At 46.2% G+C, this 21,953-nt stretch overlaps 1 protein-coding gene across 1 annotated transcript; it reads right to left on the bottom strand.

The window, feature by feature from the left end:
* Window positions 1-289: 289 nt before the first annotated feature.
* LOC145344384 (guanylyl cyclase inhibitory protein) lies at window positions 290-13,110 on the bottom strand. Its single transcript, XM_080191512.1, has 5 exons — window positions 13,040-13,110; window positions 7,213-7,345; window positions 2,495-2,644; window positions 1,102-1,207; window positions 290-396 (listed from the first exon to the last, which is right to left on the bottom strand). The coding sequence occupies exons 1-5, from the start codon at window positions 13,108-13,110 to the stop codon at window positions 290-292; spliced, it is 567 nt and encodes a 188-aa protein (XP_080047638.1).
* Between the last annotated feature and the right edge of the window lie 8,843 nt (window positions 13,111-21,953).

Consider the following 21,953-nt stretch of genomic DNA (forward strand, 5'->3'; position numbering starts at 1 on the left):
CACAGCAAGCTCCCACAAACAGCAAGGCGATAATGACCAGATAGTCTGCTCTGGTGATGTTAGTTGAAGGATACATGTCAGCCAGTACGCTGGGGCTAATTCCCCTGCCCTTCTTTTCAATAATACTACAGGATATTTATGTCCACTTGAGAGAGCGGTCAGGTCTAACATGGCCATGCTTTGAACTCTGCGGCACTCCTTCAGTATCGCGTTGAGGTGTTAGCATTGGTGTTGTGTCCAAGTCTCTGGAGTGTGGACTCGAATTCGCTCCTCTCTGACTCAGGTGAGGCTAAGGGGATATTGGAACATCGACTGTACTGGGATCACACTCCAGCATCGCACGGATCCACTGGTCTGCCAGAGCTCCCTCGATGAATTCCTGTTGGCTGATAACAGCTGAAAATATAAACAGACAAATTCAAATCCTCACATCATCATGCTGGCCCCAGTGCCCGCTCGCTGATAACCTGCTTGGATAATTGCTGCCTGGGTGGATGCAGCCCCAATAACACACATGAATCGCGACACCATCCGGGACAAAACACTAGCCTAATTTACTGAGACATATGTTATTGTTCCTTCATCAGCAGAGTACGGGGGTGGGGGTGGGGAGCAGGGATTTTTGTGATGAGCTGAAGTGTAGAGAAGGCTGAAGGTAGGAGGCCAATTGGAAGAGCATCAGAATAACTGAGTCTGGAGGTTTCAAAAACAGGACCGAGGATATTGGTGGGAGAACCTGAATTGCAACTGTTTTCAGAGATTAGTGTGAACAGAGCATTGGTTGTAGAGAGCTTCCTTCGACCTGTAACTCCCTGCCGAATGATATAAACAAGTCTCCAAACAACGGAGAGTGTCGCTAATTCATCATTGGCAAAGTCTGGAAAGCAGGTGGGGTGGGAAAGCAGTGTTGATCTACACACTCAGTGGCAAAACAATGTGGGTAACGTTGGAGATAGGGGAAGAGGCAGGGAGGTGGACTAACTTTGAAAGAGCCGGGGCGGTAGCGATGGGACGGACATCCTCCTCCTTTGCTGTATGGTTTCATGGTTCCTGGAGAGATAAAGGAACCCGATAAACTTTGTATACACCTGATTCTCTCACCGTCTCGGTCTTTATCCAGTCGAATGAAAATCCTGTTGGTGCATTCTTCCACTGTTCGTGGGTCAACTTCAGTCAGTGATGCGGCCAAGCCCATTTTATATATCGCCTGAATGGAGAGAAATTGACTTTATAAATAGTCTACGGATCAATGCAGCAATTCAGTTAGCTTACATGGAAAACCGAGGGGCAGCCTGATCGATATGCTGGTTAGGTGTGTTGGCCGTGCTAAGCTCCCCCTCAGTGTACCTGAACAGGCGATGGAGTGTGGTGACTAGAGGATTTTCACTGCAACTTCATTGCAGTGTTAATGTAAGTCTGCTTGTGACACTAATAAATAAACTTCAAAACTTCAAACTGTAACGGTTGAGATAACTGGCACCATCCTTTCTGACCTGCCCCAAATCAAAGATCTAACTTTGGAGAAGAGATTGTCAGATTAATTGGAGGTCCATCAGCAAAACACATCAGTCTTGAGCAGCGTAGATCAGCCACAGTACAGAAGACCATCAATGCCAATATAGCTCATTGAGCAATGGGATGGCAAAGATACTGCAGGTCAGGAGAGGGCAAATAAGGGTTGTAAATATGCTGATGAATAAGGGTGGCATGGTGGTACAGTGGTTAGCACTGCTGCCTCCCAGCACCAGGGACCAAGGTTCAATTCTGGTGTCTGTCTGTGTGGAGTTAGCATGTTCTCTCCGTGTCTGCGTGGATTTCCTCCGGGCGTTCCAGTTTCCTCCCACAGTCCAAAGATGTGTGGCTTAGATTGATTGGCCGTGCTAAATTGGCCTTCGGGTCATGAGGACTGGCAGGGTGAATGTGTGGTGTTATGGGGATAAGGCCTGGGTGGGACTGTGGCCAGGGCAGATTCAATGGGCCGAATGGCCTTCTGCTGCACTGTAGGGATTCTATGAATATGGTGAAAACACCCAGGAAGTTGCAGGTTTGGGCAGAGTGGATAGTCAGATGCCCTTTCCGAGGGTACAAACATTAAGTACTAGGGGACACAGGTTTAAGGTGCGTGGGGAAAAGTTTAGAGGAGATGTGCGAGGCAAGTTTTTTACACAGAGGGTAGTGAATGTCTGGAACATGCTGCCTGGGGAGGTAGTGGGAGCAGATACAATAGTGGCATTTAAGGGACAACTAGACAAATACATGGGAACAGATACAGGTTCCATAGTTTAGGCAGACAGAACGAACGGCGCAGGTTTGGAAGCCAAAGGGCCTGTTCCTGTGCTGTTCCTGTGCTGTTCTTTGTTGTTCTTTGTTTGAAGCCTCAGCTAAAGCACTGAGCTCCCCAAAATGCAGGGCTGACAGGCTGTGTACACACTAAGGGCCAAAAAAACCCATTACACCCCCTTTTTGAACTCTGAGTAACAGAGCAGATGCTCACCTGCATAATCTCGAGCATCTCCAAGCGGCTAATTGCTCCGTCTTTATCCTTGTCGTACAGCTTAAACGACCACTTCAGCTTTTCCTCAGGAGTGCCCTGTATGAGCAGGCTGACTGCAGTTACATACTCATGGTAATCCACAGCCCCATCCTTCCAACACAAACACAAAGCTCACTGCTGTTAGTCCAGGCAAATACTCTCAAACAACCCGCAGTGATCAGCGCTGCTGCCTCACAGCGCCAGGGACCCAGGTTCGATTCCCGGCTCGGGTCACTGTCTGTGTGGAGTTTGCACATTCTCCCCGTGTCTGTGTGGGTTTCCTCCGGGTGCTCCAGTTTTCTCCCACACTCCAAAGATGTGTTGGTTAGGTGGATTGGCCATGCTAAATTGCCCCTTAGTATTAGAGGGTTTAGCAGGGTAAATATATGGGGTTACGCGGATAGGACCTGGGTGGAATTGCGGTTGAAGCAGGCTCGATGGACAGAATGGCCTCCTTCTGCACTGTCGGGAACCTATGATTCTGTGTAAGGAGATAAAGCATTTTGTACTAATGTAGCACATTTCACTTCCCAAAGAGCATCCCAGCCAATGGAATAATGTCATCACTTTCTGTAGGAAATGTAGCAGCCAATTTGTGCACAGCAAGATCCCACAAACAGCAATAAAATGAATAACCAATCGACCTCTTGTTAATTGCGGGATAAATGTTGCCCAAAACACCAGAGAGAGCTCCCTGGCTCTGTTTTGGAACAATGAAGGGACTGAACGTGCAAACATGTGAGTGCACCAGCAATTGAGTTCCGAGGTTGCAATAGTTACAACAATAATCATTGCCTCCCGAGCGCACTCACAGTAAGGCGGCTGAATTGAGGGCACCAATAGCAGGGAGCAGGCATGACCTAGTTGCTACCACAGATACGTGGCTGCAGGGTGATCAAGCTGGGAACTGTAAGTCGAAGAGTGTTCAGAACTTAGGAAGCTTAGGCAAAATGAAAAGCAGGTGGTCGCGCTGTTAAAAGATGGAGATCAGTGCGAGAGGATCTTAGATCGGAAGGTGAAGATGTAGAACCAGTTTGAGTAGAGCTGGAAACAGCTGGAGGGGTGTAAATACCGGTAGGACATGTTTAGCAACCTCAAGCAGTGGTGGTAATGTAGGGCATGATGTAAATCATAGAATCCTACAGGGCAGAAGGAGGCCATTTGACCCATCGTATCAGTACTGACTTTCCGACGTAACGTCCCACCCAGACCCATCCCCTGTAACCCCGTGCATCTACCCTGGCCAATTCCTCCCCCCTGCCCAACCTACACATCTTGGGACACTAAGGGGCAATTTAGCACGGCCAATCAACCTAACCTGCACATCTTTGAACAGTGGGAGGAAACTGGAGCACCCGGAGGAAACCCACGCCGACATGGGGCAAATGTGCAAATTCCACGCAGACAGTGACCCAAAGCCGGAATCGAAATGGAACCTTGACGCTGCGAGGCAGCAGTGCTAACCATTGTGTCACCATGCCACCCATCAAGAAATCGAGAAATTAGAAGTGAACGTAACCAGGGTAACGCAATAATCATAGGGAACCAGAATTTACATATATGACGGGTAAACTTAATTACCAGTAATGATGCAGAGAATGGTAATTCCTGGAATGTGCACACAATGGTTTTCCAGAACGGTATGTTGAGGAACCAACCTGAGAACAGGCTATTTTAGACACGTGATGATTAGTAATGTCATTGTGAAGCAGCCTTTAGGGAAGAGTGACCATAATACGTGGAAATGTTTACACAAAGTTTGAAAGTGATGTAGATCTATCTGACACTAGGGTCTTGAGCCTAAATAAAGGCATTTATGAAAGTATGAGTGCAGGTTGGTTGTGGTGGATTAACAAACCAGATTACAAGGTATAGTGATAGGGAAGCAATGACTAGCATTAACTAGAATTAATACCTGGTTAACAAAAATGTACGTTCCTTTGAGACATAAAAACCCAAAGATGGTCCATGCCTGGCCAGCCATGACTGCATTAGATCAATCGAAGAGGCTTATAAAGTAGAACATAGAACATAGAACACTACAGCACAAACAGGCCCTTTGGCCCACAGGTTGCACCAATCATATCCCTACCTACCAGTCCTATCTATAACCCTCAATCCCATTAAATCCCATGTACTCATCCAGAAGTCTCTTAAAAGATCCCAACGAGTTCACCTCCACCACCACCGATGGCAGCCGATTCCACTCACTCACCACCCTCTGAGTGAAAAACGTACCCCTGGCATCTCCTCTGTACCTGCTCCCCAGCACCTTAAACCTGTGCCCTCTCGTAGCGACCATTTCAGTGTCTAAAATATAATAAGCCTGAGGATTGGGAATACATCAGAGTTCAGTAGAGGACCAAGTTAAAATAAAATGAAAGTAAATCAGTGAGAAACTTAAGAACGGACTATGAAAGTTCCTATAGATATATAAAAAGGAAAAGATTACGATCTTATTGCAGGTAGAGGATGGAGAATAGGGAAATCCCACTCCACTCAAATTCTATAAAATGCTCGGCGCGGTGGCACAGTGGTTAGCACTGCTGCCTCACAGCACCAGAGATCTGGGTTCGATTCCCGCCTTGGGTCACTCTCTGTGTGGAGTTTGCACATTCTCCCCGTGTCTGCGTGGGTTTGCTCTGGGTGCTCCAGTTTCCTCCCACAGTCCAAAGATGTGCAGGTTAGGTGGATTGGCCGTGCTAAATTGCCCCTTAGTGTCCAAAATTGTGCAGATTAGGGCTTACGGGGTTCAGGCAGGCAGTGGTTAGATATTGAGTCAGTGCAGACTTGATGGGCTGAACGGTCTCCTTCTGCATGGTAGGGGTTCTATGATTCTGAGCCTGAAATTGTGCCCAGAGATTAGAACATAACAAATGGGGCCCTGGTACTTAAAAAAGAAGAGAGAGAGAGAAAGCGGAGAGTTATAGACCTGTTAACCTGACATCAGTGATAGGGAAAATGCAAGAATCTATTCTAAAGGACAGGATAAATGGGCACATACGAAATAGTGGTAGGATTGGGCAGAGTTGATTTGGATTGATGAAATGGGAATCATGGTTTACAAAGCTGTTGGAGCTCTTTTAAGGGTGCATCTATCAGAAAGGGGAACCAGTAGGTGTGGTGCATTTGCAGTTTCAAAAGGCTCTCGGCAAGGATAGCAGGAGTCAAAATTAGAGGTCACGGGACTGGGGGTAATATCCTGGCATAGATTGAGGACTTTTAACAGGTAAAATACGGAGAACAGGCTATTTGGTACCGCAAAGATCAGTATTTGGGATCCAGCTGTTTGCAATCTGTTCTAATTACTTGGAGGTGGGGGCTAAATGTAATATTTCCAAGTTCACTAATGACAAAAATGAGATGGGAATATGAGTTGTTAGGAGGTTGGAAAGAGCCTTCAAGAAGCTGTAGTTGGACAATGGAATCCCTATAGCAAATCTTACCCAGACCCTCTCCCCCACCCTATCTCTGTAACCCCAAACATTTACCATGGCTAATCCATCTAACCTGCACATCTGTGGGCACTGAGGGGCAATTTAGCATTGCCAGTGCACCAAACCTGCACATCTTTGAACTGTGGGAGGAAACAGGAGCACCTAGGGGGGACCGCACAGACACGGGGAGAATGTACAAACTCCACACAGACAGTGACCCAAGCTGGGAATTGAACCTGGGTTCCTGGCTCTGTGAGGCAGCAGTGCTAACCACTGTGCCACTATGCATGCCTACACATGATGTAGAGATGCTGGTGTTGGACTGGGGTAAACACAGTAAGAAGTCTCACAACACTTCACAGCGCTCCGAAAACTAGTGGCATTTACTACCAGTAAACTTGTTGGACTTTAACCAGGTGTTGTGAGACTTCTTACCCTGTCTAGACATCCAAGATTCCCTTTGACATCATCATTTCCCAATCTCTCATCATTTAAAAAATGCATTGCATTTTCATTTTCACACATTTCCACAGGTGAGCATGTATATTACACAGCCTAAAAATACAGTACACAAACTAACATGTAGAATACACAATCTAAAAATACAGTACACAAACTAACATGTAGAGTACACAATCTAAAAATACAGTACACAAACTAACATGTAGAGTACACAATCTAAAAATACAGTACACAAACTAACATGTAGAGTACACAATCTAAAAATACAGTACACAAACTAACATGTAGAGTACACAATCTAAAAATACAGTACACAAACTAACATGTAGAATACACAGCCTAAAAATACAGTACACAAACTAACATACAGAATACACAATCTAAAAATACAGTACACAAACTAACATGTAGAATACACAATCTAAAAATACAGTACACAAACTAACATGTAGAGTACACAATCTAAAAATACAGTACACAAACTAACATGTAGAATACACAGCCTAAAAATACAGTACACAAACTAACATGTAGAATACACAATCTAAAAATACAGTACACAAACTAACATGTAGAGTACACAATCTAAAAATACAGTACACAAACTAACATGTAGAATACACAATCTAAAAATACAGTACACAAACTAACATGTAGAATACACAATCTAAAAATACAGTACACAAACTAACATATAGAACTCACAGCCTAACATGTACAGTTCAGAACATGTACAGCAAGAGGTTTGAAATGAGACCAGAGGAAGAAGATTTGTCTTACCCTGTTATCATCCAGCGTCCGGAAGATTTGCTCAGCATATTCAGAAGACTGGGGACCCACAGTCCCATCACAAAAGTGTCGCCTGAACTCATGAAGAGTGATCAGCCCACTGGGACATTCCTTGATGAATTTTCTGTGGAAGGTAATAGTTAGTAATGTTATCGGATGATTGAAATGTAATATTGAGGAGTGGAACAATGTAGGAGACACTACTGTTACTGATGGTTGCATATTCCCATTCTGATTCGCCTTAATTGGGGTTAACGTGGGTGGCACAGTGACATGGTGGTAAGCGTTGCTGCCTCACAGTGCCAGGGACCTGGGGTTTGATTCCCAGCTCGGGTCACTGTCTGTGTGGGGTCTGCACATTCTCCCCGTGCCTGCGTGGGTTTCTTCTGGGTGCTCCAGTTTCCAACCCCACACCAAAAATGTGCGAGTTAGGTTGATTGGCCATGCAAAATTGAACCTTAGTGTCAGGGTAAATATGTGGGGATATGGGGATAGGGCCTGGGTGGGATTGTGGTCAGTGCAGCCTTGATGGACCGAATGGCCTCCTTCTGCACTATCGGGATTCTATGATTCACTCCACTTGTTGTATTATCCATTTGTTGTTTAATTTGTGGCTCTCTAATTTCTGAGTCAGATTACTGTGACTTAACAACAAGAACATTAGCAATCTGTATCCACCTGACACCTTTAATGTAATAAAATTCCCCAGGTGTGTGACAGGGGGTTTATAAAGCAAGAGAATGAACTCTCTCCTCACCCTATTTCCATTTATTTCATTCCATTTTTTTCCGTCTCATTTATCCATTTTATTATCCTTCTTTTTCACCTCTATTTTTCCACTTCTCCATTCCAGCTCTCCTTCTGGTCCAGAACCAGGGGGTTACTGTCTGAGGATTCGGGGTAGACCATTTAGGACGGAGACGAGGAGACATTTCTTCATCCAGAGAGCGGTGAGCCTGTGGAATTCATTCCCACAGGAAGTAGCTGATGCCAAAACATTGAATGTATTCAAGAGGAGGCTGGATATCGCACTTGGGGTGAATGGGATCAAAGGTTATGGGGAGGAAACAGGATTAGGCTATTGAGTTGGATGATCAGCCATGATCGTGATGAATGGTGGAACAGGCTCGAAGGGCCAAATGGCCTCCTCCTGCTCCTGTCTTCTATGTTTCTTTCTACACCCTCCTCCCACACCACCTCCACCCCCCCAAACCTTTTCAGGGCAACTGCCACATTCCTCTGGTTGTCCTTTAACAATCTGTGCCTGTGCTCTGCCATTCTCGCTCTCTGATCACTTAGTGGACATTCTTAGCACCTTCTCAGCATTCTGTATCCTCAATTACTTTCTCTTTGTCCAATCCCACCCCTCCCAAACCCCCCTCACCCACATCACCAATAGTGTAAATCTCTGCTGATTCCCTTTGCCCTCAGCTCTGACGAAGGGTCATCCAGACCCGGAAACATCGGCTCTGTTCCCTCCCCACAGATGCTGTCAGACCCGCTGAGATTTTCCAGCATTTTCTGTTTTTGTTTACAAAGCCAGGTTTGTCACCCAGCGTTGCCAGATTGTTGGGGGTCAAAGTGGTCAGTTTTAAGGAGCGTCACGAATGAGGAATGCAAGTGAGAGGGAAGTGGGGAGGTTTGTGGGGGTTACGGTGATAGAAATAGGTGGTCTTAGTGATGATGTGGGCATGTAGTAGGAAACTCATCTCAGGGTCCGCTATGATACCAGGAATGGGGAGGCGATAGTCTAGTGGCTTTATCTATTAATCCAGAAACTCAGCTAATGCTCTGGGGACTTGGGTTCGAATCCAGCCATGGCAGAAGGTGAAATTTGAACTCAATGAAAAAAAATCTGGAATTAAGAATCTGCTGATGACCGTGAAACTATTGTCAATTGTCGGAAAAACCCAACTTGCTCGCTAATGCCCCTTTAGGGAAGGAAATCTGCCGTCCTTACCCGGTCTGGCCTACATGTGACTCCAGAGCCGCAGCAATGTGGTTGGCTCTCAACTGCCCTCTGAAATGGCCGATCCAGACACTCAGTTGTAGCAACAATTCAGGAAGGCAGCTCACCACCGCCTGCTCAAGGGCAATTAGGGACGGGCAATGAACACTAGCCTAGTCAGCAAGCCCATGTCCCATGAATGAATTTAAAATAAATCCAGCAACCTGAGCAGATAATGTAGACTGGCACACCTTCTGCAGTACTGAGGGAGCTCTGCACTGTTGGAGATGCTGCCCTTCGGGTCAGGTGTCAGGCTCAGGCTCCATTTGCCCAGTTTGTCTAAGACTCCCCGGCACTATTTCAATGAGGGGCAGGAGAATTATCCCAGGGTCTTCAAATCCACATCTTGATGCGAGTTAAAATATGGGCAGTCGAGATTTAGATTCAGTTGCGTCCAACCTCCAATGTGTGTCTGGTTTGATCAATGCCCAATCAAACGGAATCTTTAGCAGATTGCCAAGAGAATGGAGATGGGCCATTTTTTTGATCCGAGTTAACAAGTATAACCCACCGACGTGAACTTTGTTTGAACACAGTTGGTGGGTAAGAGCTTGTTAATCCATTGAGGAAGGGTTGATGGTTACCAGCTGTGACGCAGTGAGCAGCAGAACCTCTGATTCGGAAGATTCACTTTTCCAATTCCACTCTAATGGTTTAGAACAAAATCCGGCCTCCACTCCCAGTCTAGCACTAAGGGAATGCTATCTGTTTTTATTCTTTCACAGGGTGTGGGAATTGCTAGCTAGGCCAGCATTGCTTACCCATCCCTCATTGCCCTTAAGAAGGTGGTGGCCAGCTGCCTTCTTGAACGGCTGCAGTCCATGTGGTGTAGGTACACCCGCTGTGCTGTTAGGAAGGGAATTCCAGGATTTTGAGCCAGCGACAGTGAAGGAACGGCGATGTATTTCCAAATCAGAATGGCAAGTGACTTGGAGCGGACCTTCCAGCTGGTGCTGCTCCCATGTGTCTTTTATCCTTGTCCTTCCAGGTGGAGTTTGCTGCAGGTTTGGAAGGTGCTGTCTCAGGAGCCTGGGTGAGTTACTGTAGCGCATCTTGTGGATGGTACACATGTGCGTCGGTGATGGAGGAAATGAATGTTTGTGAATGGGGTAACAAACAAGTGGGATGCTTTGACCTGGATGGTGTCAAGTTTCTTGAGTATTATTGGATCTGCACCCATCCGATCAAGTGGGGAGTACTCCCTCACACTCCTGATTTGTGTCTTGTAGATGGTGGACAGGCTTTGGGGAGTCAGGAGGTGAGTTACTCGCCGCAGGATTCCCAGCCTCTGCTTGGAACCATAGTATTTATATGGCTAGCCCAGTTCAGTTTCTTGTCAATGGTACCACCTTGGGATGTTAATAAGACTCCAAACAAAATATTAAACAAAAGCCCCATCCAATCTCTCAAGTAAAGAAGCATAAGGTGCTACTTTGATGCAGAGCAGGGAGTTCATCTGGAAATCATAAAATCAGAGAATCCTTCAATGCAGAAGGAGGCCATTTGGCTCATTGAGTCTGCACCAACAACCCAGGTCCTATCCTCATAACCCCATGCATTTACCATAGCTAGTCCCCCTGTCACTAAGGGAGAATTCAGCATGGCCAATCCACCTAACCCGCACATCTTTGCCACTATGGAAGGAAACTGGAGCACCCGGAGGAAACCCATGTAGACACGGGGAGAATGTGCAAACTCTGCATAGACAGTGACCCAAGCTGGGAACTGAACGCGGGTCCCTGGAACTGTGACACAGCAGTGCTAACCACAGTACTGCTCTTAATCTGCTTTCTTGCAAAACAATTAACCTTCAACGAACATCATACAAATACTGTTCATTTTTCCATTATTATATGTGGGAGTTTGCTGAGCACAAATTGGTCATTTTGTGTTTCCTACATTGCAACAATGGCTACATTCAAAACTAATTAATTGGATGTGCAACATTTTGGGACATCCTGTGAATCTGAAAGGCTGTGTATAAATTCTTTCAGTGTGAGACCCTTTGTCTCCTGATTGCTGAGTTTGGAAATGTACACCCTTCAGTGTTGAGACTGTGTGTGACTTTACTCAAAACTGTAGCAAAAAAAAACATGCAACTAGAACCCTGAAAGCAGAACAGAAAGTGGTGGACTCATGCGACTGAACAGAGCTGACAGTATGGAGGCAACAGATGTGTTTTGGCGCCAACTGGACTAATTTATTAACAAATCATTTATCCCCACAGATGTGCGTATAAATCTGCTTCTGATATTTGCATTTTCTCTTTTAACATTTTGCCAATAAAAAGTCAACGGAAATTTACGTAAGTAAATTCTGTTTACGGAAAGTACTAATTTTGCACAGTTACCAATGCAGAATGATGATACTAAGATACTATACAAGAATAAACCACTACTGATACAGGAAAATGCTTAGAATGGATTGAAAATTGCATCGTGCCATTTTGTCTACTTGAGGTTACCACACGTACAAGTACCAGCAGAGGGAGTTTGATAGAGAGACTACAGTAAAGAAAGAAGAACCTACTTTTAACAACTTGTGCAGCCCTAACTCTAAATCCCTCTGGCTGAATATAGAACTGTTTCTGTTCCAAGAACTTCACAATTCTGGAAATACTCAGCAGGTCGGGCAGCATCTGTGGAGAGAGAGCCAGAGTTAACGTTAGAACTTGTCAACCCATCGGTTGGTAAGTCAGCCAACCAGCACCCTTTCTTAATGTAGTATGAATTGTTATGAGAGTTTGAAGTTTGACATTCTTCTACTTGCCCTGATTAGTAACTAGACCAAAATCTTCAGCCACATGTCCATCTTTTCAATGACACTCAAGTTCAACCAACCTCCTTTTGCCTTTTACCATGAACACTTCTGTCTGTTCTTCTTCCTGCCTTCCATCCAATCACAGACTTTTCCTGCCTGACTTAAAACCTGTGACATCTCTGAAAAAATAATATTCCGTTCTGACAAAGGTTCGCACATCGGAAACATTAAGCCTCTTTCTCTCTCCACCGATGCTGCCTGACCTGCTGAGTATTTCCAGCATTTTCTATTCCAATAACTGAGATATGGAATCACATTATTCAGCCAGAACTGCCCCGATTATAACTCACTATTCCACCAATTCCAACACCCTGCTAGTTATCTAATTTTCAGCTAATTTCTAAAAGTAATAGTGAATGGTTTCTGTCCATTGTCCCAACATATCGATTGGGATTCTGCTTTGATCAATCTCCAAGCAATAGCCTTATAGAATCCCCATAGTGCAGAAAAAGGCCATTCAGCCCATTGAGTCTGTACTGACTTTCCGATAGAGCATCGCTCCCAGCCCCATCCCCTCAGCCGTATCCCTGAAAACCTATCCATTTACCATGGCCAATCCACTTAACCGACACATTTTTTGGACACTAAGGGACAATTTAGCATGGCCAATCCCCCAACACATTTTTGGACTCTAATGTGCAATTTAGCATGGCCAATCCTCTTAACCCGCACATCTTTGGACTCTAAGGGGCAATTTAGCATGGCCAATCCCCCTAACCCACACATCTTTGGACTCTAAGGGGCAATTTAGCATGGCCAATTCTCCTAACAAATGATTCTATGAGCCTGCACATCTTTGGACTGTGGGAGAAAACCAGAGAGAAAGTGGAGGAAACCCAGGGAGAAAGTGTAAACTCCACACAGTCACCCAAGGCTGGAATCGAGCCCGGGTCCCTAACACTGCGAGGCAACAGTGCTAACCACTGTGCCACCATACCACTAAGGGTGTATGAGCAAATGCAGTTTGTCAGCAATGGCGGGAAAGGTTACCTGTACCACACGTGAAGTTCCAGGACATAAGTGTTCTTCCTCCTGGGAGGAAGCACTGCAGTTTGGCCCATATCTCACACGCACCAATACTTCAGACTGTACAATGACGCATAAGTGCCTTATCTTTATATACACAAGGGAGGATTAATGAGAATGTAGCTGGGAGCACTTTGCGAATTAACTCTAAAGAATATAATCCACTGTGACCTTCAGAAACACTTTATAATTAGTGGAATTTAACAAAGAATTGGACTCTGGCCATTTGGTCTGGAACAATCAGCACTGGCAATTGTCCGTTCTTAGTCAGGCAGTTATATGGGTATGATGGGTATAGAGGGATATGGGTCAAATGTGGGCAATTGGGACTAGGGGTTAAAAAAAAAGGGCAACGTGGAAAAGTTGGGCCAAAGGGCCTGTTTCCATGTTATAAACCTCAATGACTCTATAATTTCCGTGTACTTGCTTCCCTGTGTGACCCTACTGCCCCATGCTGCCTACCACAATGTTTCGAGTGTCATTTGCATCGTTTCAGTCTGATGCCTGCCTCAAAGTGGTTTTCAATTATTTACCTCTATATCTTAACTTTATCAGTGAGGCATTCTGATTGCTTCACCCCCTTTGCCCAGTACCTTTCTAAGCTACTTTAAGACATGCATTCACCCTTAATGTCAAGAGCAATGCAGGATTGAAACCGAGCTTAGTAAATGCTCAGCCAGTGGGTTGGATGTGGGGGAATGGAGATCTTATAGAAACATGTAAGATTATGAAGGGAATAGATAAGATAGAAGCAGGGAAGTTGTTTCCACTGGCGGGTGAAAATGGAACCAGGGGGCAAAATAAAGGGGAGAGATTTAGGACTGAGTTGAGGAGGAACTTCTTCACACAGAGGGTTGTGAATCTGTGGAATTCCCTGCCCAGTGAAGCAGTTGAGGTTCCCTCATTGACTGTTTTTAAGGCAAGGATAGATGAATTTTTGAACAGTAAAGGGATTAAGGGTTATGGTGAGCGGGAGGGTAAGTGGAGCTGAGTCCACGAAAAGATCAGCCATGATCTTATTGAACAGCGGAGCAGGCTCGAGGGGCCAGATGGCCCACTCCTGCTCCTAGTTCTTATGTTCTTATAGAGGCTGCCCAGGACCGTCGGTCCCACCTCCAGTGGGGGAGGGATTACAGAGGATCACCACTCTGAATTCCAGTGGGAGCGGGGAATCCCAAGGCCAACTGCTGGTAGGGGCACGTGGTGGGCATAGAACCATTGCTCTAACCTTGGTCCTGGGAGGCAATTTGGACAATATCTTTCCAAAGAAAACCCACTTCCTTGGAGTTCCAGGCTCCTTCATTGCATTTCAACCACAACTAACCCCCCCCCGGATACCTGAACTCACTGGGAAACCAGCGGGTACCCATATGCCAGGTCCTGAGTGTGCCAAACCTGCCATGGGGAGACATCACCCATGGCCCTATAGGGTTGCCCAGGACCACCAGCCCGACATCCAGTGGGCGAGGGGCTTGCCAGGTTGAGCAGTCTGACTTTTGGAACTGAGGAACGGCCAACTGAGCAGAGACCAGGCTCTGGCTGGTGTTACCAACCCCGTAGAGACTGATAATTTCAACAAAAATAAATCCTCATGGAAGCCAATGGAAAGGAAACCACCGGATAAGATTTCACTTTTTAAACCTGTTTATTGTAACTAACCAGCTACAGTCAACACAATTCAATTATTAATTAGCAGCTTAAGGATATCTCAAACAAAGAGATGCATTCCACTTTAAGTATTTGATCTGGGTCTAGTTTTGTGGATTAATCCTAATTGCAGAATTGTGAAGGTTTCAAATCTGGTTAAACAATTATTCAGGGACCAATTGCAATGACATCAGGTCAACAAAGCAATTTCCTTGTCATAAGAACATAAGAACATAAGAAATAGGAGCAGGAGTAGGCCATCCAGCTCTTCGAGCCTGCCCCGCCATTCAATAAGATCATGGCTGATCTGTTGTGGCTCAGTTCCACTTTCCCGCCCTCTCCCCATAACCCTTAATCCCCTCTCTTATCAAAAACCCATCAACCCGCTTCTTAAAAATATTTAGCGAGGCAGCCTCCACCACTTCAACGGGCAGAGAATTCCAGAGATTCACCACCCTTTGAGTGAAGAAGTTCCTCCTCAACTCCGTTCTAAACCGCCTCCCCTTTATCTTGAGGCTGTGCCCCCTAGTCCTAGTGTCTTTTTTGAGCGGGAAGAGTCTCTCCACCTCTATCCTATCCATCCCATTCATCATCTTATACGTCTCAATGAGATCTCCCCTCATTCTTCTAAACTCTAACGAGTACAAGCCTAGTTTATTCAGCCTCTCCTCATAGCTCAATCCCCTCAACTCCGGTATCAGCCTAGTAAACCTCCTCTGCACTCCCTCCAGGGCCAAAATATCCTTGCGCAGGTGCGGCGCCCAAAACTGCACACAGTACTCCAGCTGCGGCCTCACCAATGCCCTATACAGCTGCAGCAAGACCTCCCTACTTTTATATTCAATCCCCCTCGCTATGAAGGCCAGCATCCCATTCGCCTTCCTGACCACCTGCTGCACCTGCAAGCTGGGTTTTTGCGACTCATGCACAAGGATCTTAAAAAAAATACTTCAAAAGCCCGAGATTAACACAGTCACAACAGTTTTTTTCTGAGTGGCTTGTACGTAGAGATTTTTCAGCGTTCTATGCCTCACATAGTTACAAGCACTCACATTTTTCCCACTCAAATGTGGGAGAATGTGCAGTCTCTGTCTTTCCCACTCCATTTCCCAGGCTGGCCACACTGACCCCCGCCGACAAGGGCAAGGTCTGCAAGACATAACAGGCTACAAGACGAAGGCATGTAAAATCGCCGACTCCAATGCACCCCTCCCTGATGAGCTCAATGCATTCTCTGCCTGTTTTGAGCAAGAGGTCAGTGAGAGCATGCCCTCCACTCTGGAAGGCCCTGGATGAACCTATATCTGGGGGTCACCATTGCAGATATCAGAGCAGCTTTCTCATAGGTCAACCCACGGAAAGCCACTGGCCCGGATGGGGTACCCGGGCACGCACTCAGATCCTGCATGGATCAGCTGGCGGGGGTATTCACAGACACCTTCAACCTCTCTTTACAACAATCTGGGGTCCCTATCTGCTTCAAGAAGATGACCATCATCTGGGTACCTAAGCAAAACCAAGCAGCATGCCTTAATGACTATCGGCCGGTGACTCTGACATCCATCATTATGAAGTGCTTCGAAAGGTTAGTCATGGCACTAATCAATTCCCAGCCTCCCAGACTACCTGGATCCATTACAGTTTGCCTACCGCTGTAACAGGTCCACAGCAGACGCCATCTCCCTGGCCCTGCACTCAACCCTGGAACATCCAGATAACAAAAACACCTATTTATTGACCACAACTCAGCCTTCAACACCAGTATTCCTACAAAACTTACCTCCAAACTCTGTGGCCTGGGCCTGGGCACCTCCCTCTGCAACTGGATCCTGAACTAGTAAGGATAGGCAACAACACCTCCTCTACGATCATGTTCTTATGTGTGTCTTATTGCCTACATACTCAGGTATTACATAATGAACATATATCTATCTTTCTCAATTTGTGAGAAGATCCATACCTGATAATCAAAGCACTCATAAGAACATAAGAACATAAGAAATAGGAGCAGGAGTAGGCCATCTGGCCCTTCGAGCCTGCCCCGCCATTCAATAAGATCATGGCTGATCTGTCGTGGCTCAGTTCCACTTTCCCGCCCTCTCCCCATAACCCTTAATCCCCTCTCTTATCAAAAACCCATCAACCCGCTTCTTAAGAATATTTAGCGAGGCAGCCTCCACCACTTCAACGGGCAGAGAATTCCAGAGATTCACCACCCTTTGAGTGAAGAAGTTCCTCCTCAACTCCGTTCTGAACCGCCCCCCCTTTATCTTGAGGCTGTGCCCCCTAGTCCTACTGTCTTTTTTGAGCGGGAAGAGTCTTTCCACCTCTATCCTATCCATCCCATTCATCATCTTATACGTCTCAATGAGATCTCCCCTCATTCTTCTAAACTCTAACGAGTACAAGCCTAGTTTATTCAGCCTCTCCTCATAGCTCAACCCCCTCAACTCTGGTATCAGCCTAGTAAACCTCCTCTGCACTCCCTCCAGGGCCAAAATATCCTTGCGCAGGTGCGGCGCCCAAAACTGCACACAGTACTCCAGCTGCGGCCTCACCAATGCCCTATACAGCTGCAGCAAGACCTCCCTACTTTTATATTCAATCCCCCTCGCTATGAAGGCCAGCATCCCATTCGCCTTCCTGACCACCTGCTGCACTTGCAGGCTGGGTTTTTGCGACTCATGCACAAGGACCCCGAGGTCCCTCTGCACCGTCGCCTGCTGCAGTTTTTCGCCACGTAAGTAATAGTCCTTCCTACCATTCTTCCTACCAAAGTGGACCACCTCACACTTGCCAACATTAAATTCCATTTGCCATTTCCTGGCCCATTCGCCCAGCCTATCTAGATCCTTCTGCAGACTCTCCACACCCTCCGCACAATTTGCCTTTCCCCCAATCTTGGTGTCATCAGCAAATTTCGACACCCTACACTCGGTTCCCTCCTCCAGATCATCTATATAAATGGTAAATAACTCAGGGGTTAAAAGAAAAGAACTCCAGTCACTCAAAAGATAGGAAAATAGTGAACTGTCCCTCTCATAGAATAGAATCCCTACAATACAGAAGGAGGCCATTCAGCCCATTGAGTGTGCACCGACCACAATCCACCCAGGCCCTATTCCCACAACCCCACATTAACCTGTTAACCTCCCTGTAACATTAGGGTCAATTTAACACAGCCAGTGTACCTAAACTGCACATCTTTGGACTGTGGGAGGAGGCTGGAGCACCCGGAGGAGGCCCATGCAGACATGGGGAGGAGGTGCAAACTCTACACAGACAGTGACCCAGGGCTGGAATCGAACCCGGGTCCCAGTGTTGTGAGGCAGCAGTGTTAACCACTGTGCCACCATGCTGCCTCTCTGTGAGATGTCATCTTTGTCTGTATTATGGGAACATAGCAATTCAGAGCAGAAATAGGCTGTTCAGTCCTTTGATTTAATCAGGTCATGGCTGATCTGTAAGACAGGCAGATAGGAAGATAGGTATTACTACAGCTTTGTACACAATGGACGGGATTTTATGGCTTCGCTTGTTCCAAAACTGTAAAACCCTGCCCAAGGTTAATGGACCTTTCCAATGGTCTGTCCCTCCTCACTCTGATTCCTGTGGCAGGCAGGGAGATTCTGGCCATTAGGTTTGTTACCACAGCATTTGTACCCTGATTCCTCTGTGGTCCCTTGTGCTAACGGACAAACTCTGAACCTGCTCTGGCAACTCTATTCGCCACCTCACTGTCACTGCAGACATTTCTGGAGGCTGTGTTTCTGAGATTAGTAAAGTGATCGATCGCCTCAGAGTTCAGTTTAGACGGTCATTGTGCAAGATTTCATCAGGTGAGTCAGATATTCAGAATCGAAGATCCAGACCACAGAGAATTTTCATCAGAATAAAAGCGTAGATCTGGAAGGAGATAGGTCCTCGCTGATGTTTATACCGACACTGTTCACTATTTTAATAATGGCTCAGGAAGGACACTATTTGTCACAGACGTTGAGAATCTAGATCAGATGAATAGATTACAGGGTGATTTAGAATAGCTGAGGAAGATAGGTCAATTGTAAAGTTCTTTTTCAGCGTAGTTTATTGCAGTGTTGTGCATTTGGGCATGAAAAAATTCAGACAACTACATAAAATACAAGGGGTGCCTCGAAGGGGTGCAGTGTAAGAGAGAACAGCTCCTCAGCCGTGTTCAAGATTATTGGGGAAGTGCATAAATAAAATTTTTAGTAGAATTCAATAGAAAATTAAAAATGCTGCAATAGACTACACAGGGCATTGGGGCACTCACAATTGATGCCCCTGTGCCCAGTGTTAGTAAAAAGTCTGACAACACCAGGTTTTAGTCCAACCTGTTTATTTGATAATATACTCACAAGCTTTCGAGGTTTCCCTCTTCGTCAGGTGAATGGAGAGTTCTGGCCTCAGACAGAGCATATAAAGCACAGACAGTTTAGAGATTACTGATTAGAATGCGAATCCTTACACCTAACCTGCTGTTCAAGACCTGAAGTGGCCGATAATGTGAGTGGAAGGAGCACTGATCACAGTTTAAAGAGATGTGTATTGTCTCCAGACAGTACAGTAAGTGAGGTTTTGCAAACCCAGGCAAGTCACGGGGGTTACAGATAGTGCGACATGAACCCAAGATCCCTGTTGAGACCGTCCTCATGTGTGTGGAACTTGGCTATCAGTCTCTGCTCAGCGACTCTGCGCTGTCGTGTGTCGTGAAGGCCGCCTTGGAGAACGCCGGCGTACCCACATCATGCCCAGTGTTAGTCCCATTGAAGGCAGAGGGATATTGAGGATATGGAGAAGCTGCAGTGGAGGGGAATCCTGTCTAAAGGCTTTTATTTTTATGAAAGGTTCATTGTACCTGGAGGCAGGTGGGGCAGATGGGTGGGGGGAGGAGGGCTGGTTCCTAGTGGCAGAGGGGGTGGTTTCTCATTTCCATGGGGGATGGGTTCCCCTGTCCATGAGGGGGCTACGGTTCCCAATGGGAATGGGGGGTCTCCCCGTGTCAATGGGGTGGGTTCCCCACAGCGGTGGGGAGGATTGCCCATGTGCATGTAGGGAGGGGGTGGGGGTGGAATCAGTCCTTTTTTATTAACCAGAAATCGGGGCACCCTTTAAAATGGTGCCCTGCTCTCTGGAAAATCAGGCCTAACCCCACCAGTGTGACAGCATGGGACATGTCTCCAGGATCTATTCCTGCTCAGTGTTGGATAATCTGGTGGGAAAGTGTGCTGCGTGTTGACGTTCACCCCTGAACCAGCGCTTAGCGAAGGAAAGGAAAACTTCACCCATTAAGTGGAATCTAATTGGATTAAAGATAGGTAGACTTATGGGAGACATGGTTGAGGATCTCAAAATTGTAAAGGGAGATTATAAAAATAAAAATAAATGTAGATATAACTCTAAAGAGAAGTGCAATTGTACAAGGCATTAATGAAGCCACACCTGGAATAATGTGCGCAGTTTTGGTGTTCTTATCTGAGGAAGGATGTCCTTGCTATAGAGGGAGTCCAGCGAAGGTTTACCAGGCTGATTCCTGGGATGGCAGAACTGCCATATAAGGAGAGACGGAGTCGGTTAGGATTATATTCATTGGAATTTAGAAGAGTGAGAGGGAATCTCATAGAAACTTACAAAATTCTAACAGGGTTAGACAGGGTAGATTCAGAAAAAAATGTTCCTGATGGTGGGGCAGTCCAAAACTGAGGGCCATAGTTTGAGGATAAGGGATAACCTTTTAGCACTGAGATGAGGAGAAAGTTCTTCACCCAGAGGGTGGTGAATAGGTGAGGCCAAAATGCTTTGTGATTTCAAGAAGAAATTAGACATAGCTCTTGGAGTTAAAGGGATCAAGAGATACCATTGGACTGCACAGTGGATGGCACAGTGGCACAATGGTTAGCACTGCTGCCTCACAGTGCCAGGAACCCAGGTTCAATTCTGAGCTTGGGTCACTGTCTGGGCAGACTTTGCATGTTCTCCCTGTGTAGACTACCTCCGGTTTAGTGATTATTTTCCAAACCTCGCTGGATTCCGGGGAAGTGCCAGGAGATTGGAAAACAGCTAATGTTACGCCGCTGTTTAAAAAGGGCAGCAGGCAAAAGGCAGGGAATTATAGGCCGGTTAGTTTAACGCCTGTTGTAGGAAAAATGCTTGAATCCGTCATCAAAGAAGAAATTTTTTGAAGAGGTGACAAAAACGGTTGACGAAGGACAAGCCGTTGATGTCGTCTATATGGATTTCAGTAAGGCGTTTGACAAGGTCCCTCATGGTAGGCTGATAGAAAAGGTGAAGGCTCATGGGATACAAGGCCAGGTATGTAGATGGGTGGAGAACTGGCTTGGGAGGAGGAGACAGCGAGTAGTAGTGGAAGGCTCCTTTTCCAATTGGAGGTCTGTCACCAGTGGTGTGCCGCAGGGCTCGGTACTAGGACCTCTTCTATTTGTAGTATATATTAATGACTTGGAAGAGGGGGTAGGTGGTGTGATCAGCAAATTTGCTGATGACACTAAGATGGTTGGATTGGCGGGTACTGAGGAGCAGTGCCTGGCAATGCAACAGGACATAGACAGGCTGGTAGATTGGGCAGATAGATGGCAAATGGAATTTAATCCGGAGAAATGTGAGGTGATGCACTTTGGCCGGAATAATGTGGAGGGGAGTTATACGATAAAAGGTAGAACTATCCGGAGTATAGATACGCAGAGAGACCTGGGGGTGCAAGTGCACAAGTCCCTGAAGGTGTCGGTGCAGGTGCAGAATGTGATGAGGAAAGCGTATGGTATGTTAGCCTTCATAGGAAGAGGTATAGAATATAAGAGTAGGAGTCTGATGTTGCAGTTGTATAGAACGTTGGTTAGGCCTCACTTGGAGTACTGCGTCCAGTTCTGGTCGCCGTACTACCGGAAGGATGTAGAGATCCTGGAGAGAGTGCAGAGGAGATTTACCAGGATGCTGCCTGGTATGGAAGGGCTGTCTTACGAGGAAAGATTGAACGAACTTGGGCTGTTTTCCCTTGAGAGACGCCGGCTGAGGGGGGATCTAATAGAGGTTTATAAGATTATGAAGGGGATAGATAGAGTAAATGGTGGTAAGCTTTTTCCGCTATTAGAAATGGATAGAACGAGGGGTCACGGGCTTAGGGTGAGGGGGGCTAGGTATAAGACAAATATTAGAGGGCAGTTTTTCACGCAAAGGGTAGTGGGGGTGTGGA

The sequence above is a fragment of the Carcharhinus amblyrhynchos genome, chromosome 6 (assembly GCF_965287045.1).
Source record: "Carcharhinus amblyrhynchos chromosome 6, sCarAmb.v2.hapA, whole genome shotgun sequence".
Lineage (NCBI taxonomy): Eukaryota > Metazoa > Chordata > Chondrichthyes > Carcharhiniformes > Carcharhinidae > Carcharhinus > Carcharhinus amblyrhynchos.

Excerpts from the sequence above, each read along its gene's own strand:
- LOC145344384 (XM_080191512.1), bottom strand. The coding sequence starts at position 13,110 with ATGGGCCAAACTGCAGTGCTTCCTCCCAGGAGGAAGAACACTTATGTC. Across the intron at positions 1,208-2,494 it reads AGATGCTCGAGATTATGCAG|GCGATATATAAAATGGGCTT; the intron begins GTGAGCATCTGC and ends CTCTCCATTCAG. Across the intron at positions 397-1,101 it reads ACTGGATAAAGACCGAGACG|CTGTTATCAGCCAACAGGAA; the intron begins GTGAGAGAATCA and ends TTATATTTTCAG.